The sequence below is a fragment of the Petromyzon marinus genome, chromosome 2, assembly GCF_048934315.1.
Source record: "Petromyzon marinus isolate PM22_M1 ecotype Great Lakes invasive population chromosome 2, UKy_Petmar_22M1.pri1.0, whole genome shotgun sequence".
Lineage (NCBI taxonomy): Eukaryota > Metazoa > Chordata > Hyperoartia > Petromyzontiformes > Petromyzontidae > Petromyzon > Petromyzon marinus.
The window spans coordinates 18,424,954-18,443,265 of record NC_133668.1 but is presented as its reverse complement, the minus strand read 5'-3'; the positions used below and the strand labels follow the sequence as shown (position 1 = coordinate 18,443,265).

At 48.5% G+C, this 18,312-nt stretch overlaps 1 protein-coding gene across 1 annotated transcript; it reads right to left on the bottom strand.

The window, feature by feature from the left end:
• Positions 1-479: 479 nt before the first annotated feature.
• HTR5A (5-hydroxytryptamine receptor 5A) lies at positions 480-17,079 on the bottom strand. Its single transcript, XM_032960174.2, has 3 exons — positions 16,887-17,079; positions 9,930-10,701; positions 480-3,012 (listed from the first exon to the last, which is right to left on the bottom strand). Exons 2-3 carry the CDS (start codon positions 10,671-10,673, stop codon positions 2,677-2,679), a joined length of 1,080 nt encoding a protein of 359 aa, XP_032816065.1. The 5' UTR covers positions 10,674-10,701; positions 16,887-17,079; the 3' UTR covers positions 480-2,676.
• Between the last annotated feature and the right edge of the window lie 1,233 nt (positions 17,080-18,312).

Below are 18,312 nucleotides of genomic sequence, written 5' to 3'. Positions count from 1 at the left end.
CATCACTGATTCAGCTTTATTCATTGAACAGACCAAACGGTTTTCCTTAAAACTTTCTGCTGCTAGACCACCCAGATTATATGGCTTACCAAAAATTCATGAAGAAGGTACACCCCTTCGTCCCATCGTCTCCACCATTGGCTCACCCACCTACAAACTGGCCCAATCTCTGTCTGAGACCTTGCAGCCATTCATTGGTAAGATAGAAGAGGGTGACACAAAGAGGTGGCTGACAGAGAGAGGAGGGTGACACAGAGAGGAGGGTGACACAGAGAGGAGGGTGACACAGAGAGGAGGGTGACACAGAGAGGAGACTGACACCAGAGAGGAGGGTGACACAGAGAGTAGGCTGACACAGAGAGGAGGGTGACACAGAGAGGAGGGTGACACAGAGAGTAGGCTGACACAGAGAGGAGGCTGACACAGAGAGGAGGGTGACACAGAGAGTAGGCTGACACAGAGAGGAGGCTGACACAGAGAGGAGGGTGACACAGAGAGTAGGCTGACACAGAGAGGAGGCTGACACAGAGAGGAGGCTGACACAGAGAGTAGGCTGACACAGAGAGGAGGCTGACACAGAGAGGAGGCTGACACAGAGAGGAGGCTGACACAGAGAGGAGGCTGACACAGAGAGGAGGCTGACACAGAGAGGAGACTGACACCAGAGAGGAGGCTGACACAGAGAGGAGCTCACGGTGGAGTCTGCCGGCTGCTTAAGACACCGCTCGCTCCTACACCGCGTGAGATGGAACCAGGCGCAGCTTGTTATCACAACTACACCCACCCCTCCCCCCATGCGTGCTCCAGCACGGCTTCCTACAGGGTTCTTGTCAGACATCCACACAGCAATGCTACATCCACATTATCGTGATCACGATCATCAGTAACCGTGATCCACCCACACCACTACCGGATGAAAAAGAGCTTCATAGCTCAGCGGATTCCACAAGTATAAATATTCTTATTCTAAAGTCCTGCCCCTCTAAGCTATCCAAATCTCTCGCAACATCAGCCATACGATAGAATAAAACGGCCCTAAGACCACAATAACAACTGACGTTTGCCACTAAGTGGCGAAGACGTCAAAACGACGCTTGTGCCAAGCTAGGTGCACCTTGAGGCCACGTGAAGTGTCGATTGCTCGCTGCTGGAAGGAGTCACGGACCAAACCAAGGTGCCATGGGTTTACTGACTGAGGTTTCAGTTTTCAGTTTAATTTCAGTTTCATTTATTTGCTATAGCCCTGTGAGCCATTCGGCTCTTGAATCGGGTGCAACCGCAACAAACAAAAAACAAAAACATGAACAAGAAAACATCTTAAAGTGACTATGCGCAAACAGAAAAATCCAGGAAAAAACAGCAAAATCTTCCAGAAAAAGCACCGTACACCAACGCTGTGTGCAAAAATCCCAGTGGGATGCAAATCAAACAACAACAACAACCACAAGACAACTTAGATTAAAGCCATCAGTCTAACTCCGTACTACAACAAACATGGCCAAACCAAAAAACTTTTCGAAATCATCAAAATAAAGCCATAAAGGCAATGTAACAGTGATCATAGGAACTGTGACCGAAATTTCACAATAAACGACATAAACAACATGTACCACCAAACCCTGTAGCCATAGCTGGCTGCATGAGTCACTCTACAACAGTAGGAGCATCAGTAGGAGTATCAAAAATTTTCAATGGACCTTTAAAGATCAGCACACTAAATCAAAACGCAAGATCATACTTTGCAGCGGTCATCCGGAGCGAAACATTTAATTTTAGGCCACTGAATAGCAGTGGCAGCTAGGGTTGTACAACTCCTCTAGAGCAGTTTTGAGTGAAGATCTCATAGAACTCATAGACTGACTGAGGTGACTGGGAGATGCATCAACTGTCCTCCCCACTGTGCAAACTTGCAGCGTTTTATACGCCTGGCGCTCCACTCGTTGTTGTGAGCATGACTCCTCCGCCCACTGTTGTTGCTGGAGGGCGACTGCATCCGACTGCCCATTAGCAGCGTCTTTCACGAACGTCCTCCAAGTCCACTCGCAGCTCCACATCACTGAACCGCATTAGTCCATCTCTTCTGTAGCCTGTGCCGCGCCGGTTTAGCTCATACCCCTCTATCCGGCCAAACAGAAACTGCTCCTCCACACGAGCTGATTTTATCGCACAAGTCTCCACGGTGGACATCATCTCCGCCGCATTCCGTCATTTTACTGAGCTGCTGGACTAACGCGTCGATCTCTGTACCGCCTAGCACCGATTCGTAGCTCAGCGGTTGTCAAATCTCCAGTCCTCGCCACGTTCCGCCTCTGGACGTCCACCGACCTTCTCTCCATGCAAATACAACTAATTTCTTGATACACGCCGCATGCGCCTGATGATTGCTGAACACGTGGCGTGGAGAGACGACTGCACGACGGCGAACACGGCGTGGCGTGGTGGGAGCTCCGTGCCGACTTGGGGGGAATTACGCGGAGCCTGTGACGTCACGCTCAGGGCACTCAATACATGAATAATCATCGCTACTGATAAACGCCGTGCTATTTTTTTAATCTTGTGATATTATCATTACTATCACTGTTCAGTACGCGTACCGGGTCTCAGACTTTTATCTACAGCCACGACAGCCAGACACAGAACCAAACAAAAGCAGAAAAGCAAACACTGCAGAAATCACTACTGCTTCGTGAAAAATATATTCCGGAAAGCGTTATTGTAGTTTTTATTGAAGGCAGTGTAGATAAGCGGGTTGAAGAACGAGTTTGAGTAGCCGAGCCAGAGGAAGATGCTCTTCCACACGGGCGGCACGTCGCAGGAGCACAGCGGGCTGATGAGCTCCTTGATGAAGAAGGGGATCCAGCAGAGCACAAACACGGCGATGAGGATGCCCACCATGAGCGCCGCACGCCTCTCCTTCTGCTCGCGCCACATGTCCCCCTCGCCTATCTGGAACGTGACGGTGGCGTGGCGCACCGTGAACACCGTCTGCGGCTTGCGCGATGGGTCATTGGCCTTGCAGGCACGGAAAGGGCAAGCACAAAGACAAAGATCCCCCGTATAGCCTTTAAAATACTGTTGGCACACGTGCAGTTAGCGGGCACACCAATACCCGCCAGTCGCCACTAAGTGACGGTCACGTCACTACGGCGCCTGTGCCAGGCCAGGTGCACTCGGAGGCCACGCGAAGTGTTGAAGTACTCGCTGACAGGAGGTCACGGGACAGACCCAGGTGCCATGGGCTGGCTGACTGAGATGGCTGGTATATGCACCAGCTGTACCCCCTACTGTTCCAACTTGCTGGATTTTAGCCACTCGGCGCTCCGCTCGTTGTTGTACGAATCGCTCCTCTGCCCTCAACTGTTGTTGGAGGGCGACTGCCTCTAACTGCCCAGTAGCGTCCTTTACAAGCCTCCTCGACAAAGGCCGATCTTGACACCGCTGGTACCAGTCATCGGCAAGTCCACTCAGCGCCACATCTTCCAGTACCACATCAGTCCATCTCTTCTCCAGCCCATGTCGTCCTCGTTTAGCGAGAGCACACACCCGCCTTCCCGGCGATGGTATTTATTGCGCCCGCACCAAGAATTCATCATGGGCTGCATTAATCGAGGGCAGCCACGCACCGAGTTGGAGGACCAATTGGAAATTATGTTGGTGCGTGGCCGGGAATTGAATGCAAAGTGGGTGCTGAAAACAGTGAGCGTGAAATAAGCAGTGTGGTGGTGGGGGGGGGTATGGTTAGGGATAGGTTTAAGGGAAAGGCAAATGCTTGGCTCCAAATGTGAGGCCCTCCTATCTGTTTGCCAAGTACATTATATTCTGTTCACTTCTGGAGCCAGATTCACACAAAAAAACGTCTGAAGCACATCACTTTGGAGATGAGCTCATTTGTCTGAAACATCGAGAAAAGAACAGCAAACGCATCACCCCAGCTCCCACCCTCGCCACAAATGCAGCGTTTCATCAACAAAAAGTGCGATCAAATCAGTTTCAAAAATTGTAAAAATGGAAAGGTCTTCAATGTCAAGCAATCAAGCAAATTTAGTTTGCGGTGATGAGATGCTAACTCCCTCGCCTGGTATGCAGGAAAGTCGTGCGTTCAATATTCAGAGTTAGCATATTATTTTCGTGGTGGCGTGGATTCTAAAAACTAAACTATTTTTATTTTATCAGACAAGGTCCACTGAGCTATATTGCTCTTTTTCAGAAGCGACCTGGCCACAAATCATAGCTCAACGAAGTGGCTTATCACGTGGAAATATATAGCAGCCAAATACTTTAAACACATGTTTCTAAATATGGAGGGAAAAACCGGAGAACCAGGAGAATTATCCATGTGTAGTGGAGTAGGAAGGTGCGTAGTGCAAACAGCGTGATTACATAACACAGACAGTACGGGTTATGTTGGGTCAGCCTGTAGCGAAGGCGAATACAGTGCAGGTTATGTTAGGGCAATTAAGCTGGGAGAGCCAAGGACGGCTGTGATTGTTTGGTGCTGTTGCCAAGGCTGGAGGGGCGTCTTGAAGTCTGGCGAGGTAACAGGTGTACGGTCACGCGGAGTGCCGTTGGGACGCGTGTTGATTAATTGAGGCGTAATGAGAGCGGGGATAAATTGGTGGACGTGAGGAGAAACGGGAGGAGTTGGAGTTTGGGGTTGAAGAGTGGAGAGAGCTGGGAGAAGGTTGTTGAAGTTGGAGAGTTTTGGAGACGGAGTTGGAGACGGAGCTTGGAAACAGCGTAGCGATAGCGGAGCTGAAGAAGAGAAGTAGCCAGCAGTGGAGAGAGCGTAGCGATAGCGGAGCTGAAGAAGAGAAGCAGCTAGCAGTGAAGAGAGCGTAGCGATAGCGGAGCTGAAGGGAAGCAGCCAGCAGTGGAGAGAGCATAGCAATAGCGCAGCTGAATAGAGACGAAGCAGTTAGCGGTGGAGAGAGCGTAGTGACGTGATAGCGGAGAGCAGAGACGAAGTAGTTAGCAGTGGAGAGAGCATAGCGACGGTGATAGCAGAGAGCAGAGACGAAGAAGTTAGCGGCGGAGTAAGCGAAGTAATCGCGGTGGAGTGGAGAGACAAAGGTGGCGAACGAGTCGAGTGAAGTACGGCGAGCGAGCCGTGGCGACATGGATACTGTAAAATATTGAGAACATGCTGAGAGTTGTAAATAAAGCGGTGTTCGAAGAAAGACAGAAGTTGTCTGAGTGAAATCGAACACTACACGTGTGACCACGGGGAGAACATACAAACTGAAATATACAGGCATCGAACCCACCACCTCCTGTATACCAGGCGAGGTAGTTAACATTTCGCCACCATGGCGCCAACAACACTCTCATATCCTTCTACTATGCCTCGTTTGTGCGCGTGTATGTATGTCTACTTATGTGTTGCGGTCTGTCTGCATGTTTCAGGTTCAATGAAAGGTACACGAAGTACGCCTATAACACTTATCTACAGCCAAAATGCTTCTGAAATAAATGTAGTCCAACTTGACTAATTCTGGGTCACTGAGAATGAAAATTATGCTTAAAATTGTTGATTGGCTCTAGTTTTCAAGATATGCTACTGGGTCAGTATATACGACCCTTGACTTGGGAATGGCGGAGGATAAGTGAGTTCTAAAGGGGAGGGATCTCAATTTAAACCAGAAATGACTAAAATACATCTTTGACTGAATCTATGAATACATATATGACTGGGTTTGGACAGTACTTGCTTTTTGAGCAAAACAATGTATCATGCAATCTGAACCTGGTATTGCATCATACATGATATGAATTGCATCATGTGATTCCTAGAAGTCATGGATGATGTAATCATAACTAGGCTTACATCCCTCTGCTGAACAAATTGTCCTATATCAGCTCTATAAATCATACAGTGTCATATGGTGAAGTGACTTTTGCATCACAAAAGCGCCAGTATAACCACTATGGTTAAGAAAGCCTATCACCTTTATTTTGGCTGCAACATTGTAGATCAGGACAGAGAGCCAACAGATCACATCAGCAATTGTTACTTCTTCATGGCGCCTCCAGTTGGGAAAGGTGTGTCAAAGAAGAAAAAGTGGACTGTGAATTATCCAAACATTCCATCAGCTTTACGCCCAGTACCCCACAGAGAAAAACTGTCGGTTCCTGATGCACCAGGATCACTCACTTGAGTCAAACGAGGAAGCAGATGAAACTTCTGGTCCTGAACCATCAAGGTCACATGACCCAGACTTTTTCCCATCCTCCTCCTCTGAACAACACCTCATAACACAAGGTGAACTGAAAGACCTTGTCAGGGATTTGGAACTACTCAAGAGTAAGGAAGAGCTGTTGGGCTCCAGACTGCAGCAGTGGAATCTTCTGGTAGGTGATGTTAGGTTTTCTATGTTCCGTGACCGTCAAAAGGATCTTGTCCCATTCTTCTTTATGGAAGGTGATCTTGTAGCCTGCAACAACATCGATGGTGTGATGGCAGCCCTCAACATCGCTTATGATCCAGACGAGTGGAGACTGTTCATTGATTCATCGAAGATGAGTCTTAAAGCTGTTCTGCTGCATAATGGCAATGTTTTTCCATCAATTCCAGTTGGTCATGCAGTCCATATGTAGTGAATCACTTCAGAGACACTAATAGTAGGAGGCACTCTCGTTTATTCTAGCCATCACAGGTACAGGGGCTAACTATACTATTGTCAGGACAGCTAGCACGCTGCCTGACCAACAACGCCAAGGAGGTGAAGACAAGGACAAAGACGGGGACGAAGACTTGGTAGCACGACGGGTTCCATTCCAGACGACAGCCCCGACCCTGAGTCGGGGCCTCCCTTTTACCCCCCCAGCGTGGCCTGGCTCCGCCCTCAGCCACGCCCCCTTCTGGATCCTACCAGAAGGTTCCCGGCTTCACCTCACGTGTCTCCTCCATCACATTTGCCCTACATCCCTTTCCCTGGCCTATCACATGCCCTGCCGGCAGACCTGGCTGCTACACCCTCAGATCCCCCTCTCTGCCAGCAACCAGCGCTACGCGCATTCGTGACCAATTCTATGTCACTACATCTCACATGCCCTGCTGGCAGACCGGGCTGCTACACCCACAGATCCCCCTCGCTGCCAGTAACGAGCGCTACGTGCCCTCGTGACCCATTCTATGTCACTACACACATGAAGGAAACCTATGACAAAATTAAACAAGTTTGAGGTACATAAACTGTGATCAACATCAGTGGCACCTTTGTGGCGATTTAAAGGTTGCTGCTCTCTTGCTTGGTCTACAGACTGGATACGCGAAGTACTGCTGTTTTCTCTGTGAATGGAATATTCGTGCGAGAGATTCCCACTACATCAAGATAGATTGGCTACTCCGACAGTCATTTGAGCATGGGAGGAAAACTGTTCAGCATCTACCACTTGTTGAATCAAGGAAGATTTTGTTACCACCCTTACACATCAAGCTGGGCCTGATGAAGAACTTTGTCAAAGCCATGGACAAAACACAAGCAGCTTTCAAGTACCTCCGTGGAAAATTTCCAAGGTTAAGTGAAGCTAATATAAAGGATGGTGTCTTTGTTCGTCCTCAGATTCGTGAACTTCTTCGAGATGATGCATTTGACAGTGAACTGCGTGGCAAGGAAAAGATGGCATGAAAAGCCTTCCAGTTAGTGGCAACAATTTTTCTCGGAAACAAGAAGGCAGACAACTACAGGGAGTTGGTGGAAACCCTCCTCAAGGCATAGAAAAGCCTTGGTTGCAACATGTCACGAAAGATACATTTTGTGCACTCTCATCTCGATTTCTTCCCACCGAACTGCGGAACGGCGAGCGACGAGCATGGCGAGCGATTTCACCGGGACATTGTAACAATGGAGAAACACAATCAGGACAAATGGAGCCCATCAATGCTTGCAGACTATTGCTGGACAGTGACAAGAGATGCTCCATTTAATGAACACAAGAGACAAGCAAGGAAGCACAGAGTAGACACTGAATAAGGACTAAATTACGTACTTATATATACATCATAGTTTTTAGCCTTTTGTTTCATAATGAATGTTATCTATATAACCCTTTAACTGATGTTTTAAGTTTTGATTTAAAGCTTTCGTGACTGCAGTAATTCATATTCTTAGTTTTTTCGGTAAAGTCACGTTGAAGAGAAACAACAAAATAATAAAATATATATAAAACAATAAAAAAATTCTCACGACGTTTCGACCATAACTCAAACGGTCGTCTTCAGGTGTCGTTGTTTCTCTTCAACGTGACTTTACCGAAAAAACTAAGAATATGATGTTTTAAGTGTTAGATGAAAAGGACAGGTGACATGTTGTCATGTAAAGCAACCATAAACACACGAAAAGACCTATGTTTACAATTAATGAGTAAAACTCTACTATCTACACAATATACATAGATGTAATATTTTTGTTAAATATCTTGGGAACAGTAGCCAATCAGTTGTTTTAATTGTCATATTTAAATTGCGCACGTAAAAATCCATAATAAATAGCACATTTCATCTCTGAAGCAGACGACGTCTAAAAAATTGTAGACCAGTGTAAGCAATCGTGAAAAGCAGCGAGGCACCTGAACTGAACCAGTGCTGCAGCTCAACCAAAAATCGCTGGTGGAAAAAATTCCATATGCCAGCAGCAAAGCCTGCTTATGAAGAGCAGGTGTTCAATTTATTCTGGACACTTTTTATCGCTGCACCATTACTCTTTTAAAGTTTAATTGCCACGCAAGGCTGGCCTTTTGAGTGGTTCATACAAACAGAAAGCACAAGGTAACAAATCACGAGAACGATGGTGCTGGGCGAACCAGCCCATGCTACGAAGCTGTCAAATAATAGCACAGTCGTAACACGTGTGCCTCGCAGCAAGAAAGGATTGGGTTCCATTCTCGACTCGGGCGCCATTCTGTGTGTGTGTGTTCTCCTGCTGTTCTGCATTGGCTCCCTCTGGATTCTCCGGTTTTCTCCCATAGCTAAAAATATATCAACCATACAATGCAACTGGTATTTGCCAAACACCCCAATACATGAAAATTGCTCAATTCGGATCACACACAGCCGTAACCCCCCCCCACCACCAATTAGAAAACTCAACAGGACTTCTGCCTGGAATACGAGTCTTGGGACTGTGAGGCTTTCCTTCAACTGTGTTGACAACTGCATATACCTCGAATGAAGTAACGGTGGAGTAATTAGTGTCCCACAACAATTACTCGTCATCACTGTGTTTTTTCATTCTTCCCAGGAGTCATTTTTTCATACGATAATTATACTGCAAGCAAAGTGTTTATAAGTATGAAAAAATAAGAATAGGTTTTACGCTTTCTGGAAATAAAACAGGTGTTAAGATTTTGATTCAAAGCTTTCGTGACTGCAGTAATTCATATCCTTAGCTCTTTCGGTAAAGTCACGTTGAAGGGAAACAATAAAATAATAAAATATATCTAAAACAATACAAATTCTCACGTTTCGACCATAACACAACGTTTCGACCATAACACAAACGTGACTTTACCAAAAGAGCTAAGATTATAGGTGTTAAGATGTTCAAACACCAACTCGATACCTTTTATTGGCATGTTTTTTTTCCACAGGTAGGTGTGGTTAATACAGTCTCAATGCCTTGCAAAAGTTATCTATTTGGCGTTTAAACATCTTAACACCTGTATTATTTCCATAAATGGTAAAACCAATTCATCTTTTTGATACTGGAAAAATGTTCCATCAAGTGTTTATCGTTGATGTAAAATGATTACCTTGTAAGACACGTGACTACATGAGGGCATTGAACTACGTGAAGGGAAAGGGATTAAGTGAAGGCATAGGACTGCTATGCGCAGGGCATGGGACTGTGCGATCGCGTGTGGTTTGTAACACTGACGGACCGTCGTGAAGGGCTAAGCACAGCGCCAGCACGGGGCAGTAAACGTCGTACCTCAATCGCGTCGGACATGGGCATCACTGAGTTCGCCTTGCGGCTGCCGAAGCAGAACTTGGTCGCCTTGTAGATCTTCCAGTAGACAAAGAGCACCACGCACAGGGGCAGGTAGAAGGCGCCCACCGTGGAGAAGACGGTGTACGACGGCCCCTGGCTGAGGTGGCAGCGCTGCGACTCGGCCGAATAGTATCCCTCGCCCCAGCCGAAGAGGGGCGACAGCGAGATGGTGGCAGACAGCAGCCACGTGAGGGCGATCATGAGATTGGAGATACACTTGCGGGCCCTCGTCGTGTACTCCAGGTGCCTGGTGATGGACCAGAAGCGGTCGAGCGCGATGGCGGTCACGTTCCAGATGCTGGCCGTGCAGCAGAGGACATCGCATGAGATCCACACGTCGCACATGACGGGCCCCAGCCTCCAGCGGCGCTCGTGCACCTCGCTCACCAGGCTCAGCGGCATGACGAGTGCCGCGACCAGGACGTCAGACACGGCCATGGAGGCCACCAGGTTGTGCGGCACGCGGTGGAAGGTCTTCACCCGCAGGATGGTGACGATGACCAGGACGTTCCAGGCGAACGTGGCGAGGATGAGGATGGCGAGCAGCGTGAGCGTCAGGATGCTGAAGAAGGAGAAGGGCTGGCGCCGGTCGCCCGCGTTGTGGTCCGGCCACGGGTCGCTCCTGTTCGTCGCCCACGTGGACACGTTGAGACTGAGGTCGTCGTCGTGACCGTTCCCATCCATGGTCAGCGGAGGAGGCTCGCTTTAAGTCCTGAAAGGCAAACGCGACGCGGCTCGTAGCATAAAACGAGCAGCTCGTCGTATATTTACTGGACGTCTGTGAAACAGAGTTTTACAGCTCATCAGATTCCTCCAGTATAAATACATATTCTGATATGTTTGGGGGAGCGGTGGTGCAGTAATTAGCGCACTGCGCTATATGTACCCGACTATCTGAGGTCGATGGCAGGCCACAGCTACCATCAGTGGCGAGTGATATCTAAATCGATAATGATCCTTCTCCAAGTCGACTCAGCCTTACATGATTACCTGATGCGGTGTGTAAACATTGGTACTATTGAGACAAAGGCGTACGGGTGTGGTGTTGGCCAGCTTCAAGAGGTGCTCGATAACATGACTCTCCCTAACCATCTTTAAAAGACACAGGTAATATTTGGGGCCGTCCATAAATGACGTCACGCACCTAGGGGCGGGGGTCAGACATTTGTGACGATGTGACAATGGGGGGGGGGGTTGAGAAATGTGACGTCACATCAAAATGCGCATATTTAAATAAATATAGACAACACGTTCTACTTAATTAAATAGACTTTTAAATAAATGTTTTTTCCTACATCAGAGTGCAGCGCCACATTAAATACGCACTACAATGAAAATAGTTTAAAGCGATTTGAAGCATGTTTCATTTTTTTTGGGGGGGGGGGGCAGAGCTTTGTGACGTCATATTTGAGGGGGGTATGACTTTTTGTGACGCCGTGTGATGAGGGGGGGCGGGGTCAAAAATCGTCCAAAATCGCGTGACGTCATTTATGGACGGCCCCTTAGTCTTTGTACCGTTGTTAAAAAAAAACAATGCCCGCTTTCAGCGGCTTGGCGCGCTGCTTTAGATTCTCTTGGGTTCGATTCCTGGCCACGGTGCACGACGCTCGTGGCAGTTGGTACCGAAGCTTGAACGGCCCTCCCCTCGGTCGACTCAGCCTGAAAGGAGTCTGTGTGTTAAACAAACGTCAGCAGTGTGGAGACAAAGGCCATCGGGTTGTTAGGGGTGCGTGTTTTCTCTCTGCCCACGGCCTTAATAAGGCGCTCCGCTATCGGCCTCCTGCACAGAAAGTGAGTCGGGGAGTGCTGCCAACACCAGTGACAATTATCCGAACCGGTCCTGGGCCTCCCCTGAGGTCAACTCAGACTCAAACGAGTACCTGGTGCGGTGTGTAAACATCAGCACTGGGGAGACGAAGGCGTCCGGGCGTGGTGCTGCCCTCCCCCGAACCCCTTCGTGTGCCGTGCTCGCCTACAGCACTTTCTCCTACAGTGTGTCAAGGCCGGGAGTCGCCAACCTGCGGATCCGGAGCCGCATGCGTCTCACTGAGGACTGCTTCGCGACGTTACGTGTCAAGGACCGCCTTGTGTTCACGTGCATTGCGGTTCCTACAAACAAACAAAAAAAAAAGAATTTCAACCGAATTCGAAGAAAATGATTCCTGTCGTTGTCTTGGTTTTTGCCGACCCCTGGTCAAGCCTAATACGGGGGATCTTTGCATCTTTGTTGTGTCGCTGTTCACGAGTCGCTGCTGCACGCGCGCATCCATCACACGGGAGTCGATCTCACCGCGCCGCCTCGTACAGCACAGCTCACGGGCGCGTCCCTTTGGCGCGCACAGCGACGCGCAGCGAGAGCGGGCGGGCCCAGCCACCCGCGCATCCGCAGCTGCGTCTTCCCGCTCCTCATCTCACTCGGCGCCGCAACCCCTGAGCCAGAGGTGGAATTTACACATTCCTATGGAGGGGAGTGGGTCATGTCCGTCCGGGGGGGGGAAACCCAGAGTGGACTTGTAATATAAAGTTGTCCTCATTTAATATACCACTCGGACTAACCCCCCCCCCACCCACACCCTTGCCAATGAATCACGGATTGAGCCTATCTATCTATCCCAAATTGGGGTTCACGATTTCTGATGAATTCGTCAAGCGCCCAGCAGGACTCTCCAGCAGGCAACCGTGGAAGCGGCAGCTGATTGACGTGGGGGCAAAACCGGCGCAGCCATTACCCGGCGCGTGCGGAGCATCGCCGACTCATCTTAACATTTACTCCCACTGCACACCTAAAGGGCTTATTTCTATTTCCGTAGAAAACATTAAATCCCAAATTTATTGGACTGCAAGGAGAGTTCCTGCAAATCGGCCCATCTCTCAGTAGTATGCGCCTCTTGAAGAGATCACGCGAATGTTTAACAAGCTCAAAGTAAGCCGGCACGATTCACGTTTTAATTATAACTACCTACGTATGTATGTTACACTTCTTTAGCACCGTACGTAGCCAACCGTGCTGATTGGAGGTGCGGGGGAAGGACAAAAAAACTAAACATAAAAAAATCAGTTCTAAAGAATGAGTTTTCAATTTAGATTTAAAAGTGCATATAGCTCCAGTGGCTTCCTAATATTGGAAGGAAGAGCGTTCCAGACGGCCACAGAAGCGGCGACCGTATTTGTTCAATTATTAGCCAAAAGCCGCTGCTGCGAGGATGACTGGAGTTCGCTTGATGGTTTTTGCTCCTTGACGAGATCAGCAAGGTTTTGTGGTTCTTTTGTGGCGAGCATTTTACATATACATAAGCCTATTGGACATCTGTAAAAAAAGAGCTTTGTAGCTTATTGGAATTCTCCAATATAAATACATATTCTGATTCTGACATTGAGGGTGTCTGTGGACCATACTGCACCACTTAAACGTTATCATTGTTACACTTTTATACCCAGGAAAGCCACACTGAGTCTCATGAATCTTCGTCAGGAGGGGTCCTACCAAGTTTTCGATTTAGGGGGTGATGATTGCTACCCACGCTGGTCAGTGTGGATCGTTGAAGGCTTAAAGAATTGGTACGTCGAATCACCACCTCAGACTCGCTGGTGACACAGCCATAACCAACACACATGGCAATGATTTAGGGATCATCTCAATACGGCGATAAATATCGTAGGTCATATCGTGATTGGGCGGATGGGATCCGCAGTCGTAAATACAGCGACAAGAACCTCTGTTCGATTCTCCTCCAAATTCGGCCGCATTTCTGCATTCATTTGTACGCTTCTATCGCTATTCTCCGTGCGTTTCCTGCAGGTTCTCCGGTTTCCTCCTGTGGTAAAAAATACCATAAAAAAGCCACCCACAACATACAGTGTGACTGACATTGGCCAAACATCCACACGGTGAAGCATGATCAGCAAAACACTGAAGTGGGATCACAGCAGCTGCGAAAATGTTACGGCTGAGACGTAGTAGAAGCTTTCTTTAATAAACAGGCGTCTAAGTCACCGAGATTGTATGCCATCATCGCAGCAAGTTTAATATATCCTCTCCAGACAAGATATGAAAGAGGCAATGAATAGTTCGTACTAAGAATTAAAGTGCTAAAATAGCTATCACCCATAACATTAGTGTGCTTCGTAAACATTTTCTGGAGTAAATTGATGCCATGGCGATCGCGTGACGTCTTTCTCCGACAGCACACGCGTTATAAGCCGTATTGATTGTAGCTGCAATAATAGATCTTTGACAGGCTTACGTTTGAATGAACTGCAACTCCACAGCCATTAAGCAATCCTTACTTCCAATTGAAGTAAGCAGAGACATGACAATCAGACGATAACGGCGTGCAATAAGATCCCAGCGTCAGGGGAAACTGACATCGTGATGATTGTCAAGTCTTGATTTAAAGCTTAAGTGACTGCAGGGATTCATATTCTTGGTTCTTTCGGTAAAGTCACGTAGAAGGGAAACAATAAAATAATAAAATATAAAACAATAAAATGCTCACGACGTTTCGACTGCAACACAAGCAATCATCATCAGGTGTGAAAACCACAATAAGAAAAGTTTATATATTTTTTTATTGTTTCCCTTCTACGTGATTTTACCGAAAGAACCAAGAATATGATTGTCAAGTAGTCAAACGCCACACCACCGCTTCAAGATGTCGCTTGCCAATGATGCTCGCCGTGGCCGCGAAGAGAACTCAGTCTGGGTACCACGGTGGTGAGATGTTAACTACCTCGCCTGGTATACAGCATGGTCGTGGGTTCGATCCCGACTCTGATGCCTGCTGTATATTTGTTGTTGACATGTTCTCTTCGTGTTCTCTTCGTGGTCGCATGGATTTCATTCCCCGGGTCCTCCGGGTTGTCCCTCCACGTTTAGAATCGACATTCGTTTAGAGAATTTGGCTGCTGTAAAATTTCCACGTGATAAGCCGCCGCTTCGTTGAGCTGTGATGGCCAGGTCGCTTCTGAAAAAAAAAACGAGCTATACAGCTCAGTGGGCCTTACCTGTTAAAATAAAAAAAATAGTTCGTAATTTTCAGTATACCCGGGTTTTTTCAAGCGCATGCAGTGTGCTAGCCGCTGCGCCACTGACCACCTCCCATCTCATAACGTTAACAGTTACGTCTGCTTTATTTGAGGTTTTTGTTTTTTAACGCTAACCGACAACGTCCACGTTCATCTGTTTAATGCGGTGTAATGGAGATGTATATCCATTCGTGGGTTTCATAGACATCCACGAAACGATCGTCAAAGTGCACGGAGTCCAGGCGACCTCCGCATCGCATTACATGCCGCGTTCGTGTCAGTGCCCTGCGCCGACTCCTAACGATAGCGACTTGGGCTCTAAAGGCACCTCCAGAGACAAAGATCCCCCGTATAGGCTTAACAGACTGTTGGGGCAAGTGCTATTCGCGAGTAGCACCGATGAACGTCCGTACGGCATACGATAAGCGGTGGGTGGCCAGCACCACGCCGGGCCGATTTAGTCTCCCCCTGTGGCAATGTTTACACACCGTACCAGGTACTCATTTGAAGCTGAGTCGACCTACGGGAGTCCCAGGACCGGTTCAGATATTCGTCACTACACTACCGCTCCCCACTGCGTTGGCCCCTAACGATAGCGAGTTGGAGCGCTAAAGGTGCCTCCACACTCACCCATGTACGGACGCGTGGCTCCTTAAGCCTCTAAAATCCCATCACATCACTGACCGCAGCGAAACTGAACACAACAAACAGAAAGACTGCGACTGTCGCGATTTACGATAACCTCCTGGCACAGCGAACTACAACGACGACGACAACAACCGGTTGCGCTAAACAGGTCCACGAAAATAAACGCATATCAATTAAGGGCAGACATGCGGGCATGCGTGCGTGTGTTTTAAAAAACAATTAATCATCTCGTTAACGCGCGTATTATACCCTAGCGAGAAATGCCCCCCCCCAGCGTGATCAAGTCGCAATTTGTTTGGCATCTGAATATCCCGCGCCGTTAGAACACTGCTCGCAAGCAATGGATGCGAGGTGTTTTCTCTAACGATTCGGAGCATTACCGGGCTAATGTAATGCGAGCGCTGCGAGGGATCTTGATGGGGTATGGCGCACGTGATGCCTGCGTAAAGCGCGCGCACGCAGCCGGCACACTGCTTCCCCTTAATGACATCGCCGTTTGGCCGACTAATTCAAGCGGTTGTAAACAAGCCGTGGTGATGATGCAAAAGATCGCCTGGCCACTTGATTGCGAATGCCACCGTTGACCTATCGGTGCAATCTTCTCAAAATTGGCACCGTGATGATGATGTTCAACGCATTACCCTTGACCAAGACGTTTGCAGAAGTGATCACTGCCCAATGCGTGAATCACATCTTCAATCACTCTCGCTCAAAAGAAAAACGCGATTGCACGAACACAAATCGTGCCACTGTCGCGCATCCCATAATCACCTTCCGTAATCATCACCGTTGTTTCAGTACCAATCATTATTAATGACGGCTTAGGTACATTAGTTGTGTGTGCACGTGCGCAGCGTGCACCACGACAACTCGAGCCCGTCTGAATTAACACGAACACACAAGATAAAGACCCACCCCCACCGTGTAGCCTCAACATACTTTTGGGGCAACTGCTTTTATCGAGTACCCATGAAGGTCGGTACGGTACACAAGGTGGTGGGTGGTCAGCGCCACGCCTGGCCGCCTTTGTCTCCTCAGTGGCGATGTTTACACACCACATCAGGCACTCATTAGAGGCCGAATCGACCTAGGGGAGGCCCATAACCGGTACAGATAATCATCACTGGTGATGGTCGTGAGCGGGAATCGAACTGGGGTGGCCGGGTTCGGAGCTACCGCTCTCCGTACGAACACACACGCACGCGCACACGCGCGCTAACTTACCGGTGAAGTTGCGCGCGTCGCTCGCTGCGACCGCCGGACAGCTCGACTGCAATCTCGAATCAAAATCTTCCCAGCTGAACCCAATGAACCCACCTCCTCCTACTCCCCAACCACTGCCACGCAAGTCTCGTTCCCAAATCACAGCTCACGCGTTCCGCACTCCTCCCCCTGCTCCTCTTGGCCCTCGTCAGGGGTAAATGGACAAAATACGGGACGCGATAACGCGCGCGCGTGCGGGGTTTGTGCCGAGCTTGCAGCGGAGCCAGCGCCTTAAAATAGCCCGCCCATTGCTGCCGGGATGGAATCGCGCTTGAGAGGGGGGTTGGTGCTCTGCACAGCAAGGTGTTGGTAAAAAAAGAAGTGCACCCAGTCGCTGCTTAATTATGGTATTTGAACAGCTGCCAGTTGCGCGCTAATTGGGAGTGCAATGATCGTTGTTGTTATTATTATGACTGTCATACATCTTATACGTCCGTCTTTCGTTGGGTCTGTTTGAACTGTAATATATATTGCCACATATAAAGGACCAGGGAGGATGGTTCATGGCTTCCGAGTCTAGCTTACGGGCCCCGAAATGTGCGTCTTCATCGTGAGTTACATTTGGGGAAAACAGAGGCAGAGGGGGAAAACAGAGGCAGAGAGGGAAACGTTTGGAAAGAGAGCGAAGCAAAGCAAGTAATGCCCACTTGAGCTACACGGGTCGACAATGCTTTTATACTTGCTGTCGGTCTTAGCCGGACAGCAGGTGAGGTTTACATCCCGTATAAACGCATGGATTGTGTTTGTAAGTGGTCGCTTTGTAAACAGGAGTACATTGCACTCATTGTACTGTTATTGTTTACTGCCATTACGTTTATACTCAAGTTTACTGGTTTGCAATGTGTTGTGGGGTGGGTGGCTCATCTGTGGGTCTAAGGGCGTTGCTGCTAATAGCAGGTAGCACAGTAATTCGGTTAGCAATGTCTCGTTGCAAAGTGTGGTGCGTTCTTCCCACACGAAAAAAAAACCCACGAGCAAACAATCCCGATGCTCTACAGACGAGTCGTCTTGGGCCTCAGTGAAGCTTTTTTCTGGGAACGATAGAATAATATTGATAGAATTGTTATCGCCTAGGCCAAAGTCAATTACCGCCGAGGACAAAAAACATGGTTGGCTACGTATGGTGCGAAAAGAAGTTCACAAAGAAGTTCAACATACATTCATACGGCAGATATCGGAAGCTAAGCAGGTTTGAGCCTGGAATTGCGACCACCGTGGCAAACATTACGGGGTGAGGTAGGCGCTTTGATCAGTAGAGGGCAGTGGAGAAAAAAAACATCTCCCCCCCCAGCCCCCACTCCGGACCTTCATAAATCCACACTGCTCAGCGTGGTGAAGCGTGGTTAAATAGCCCCCACGAGTCATACAGCGTGGCAGAGGCCCTCAT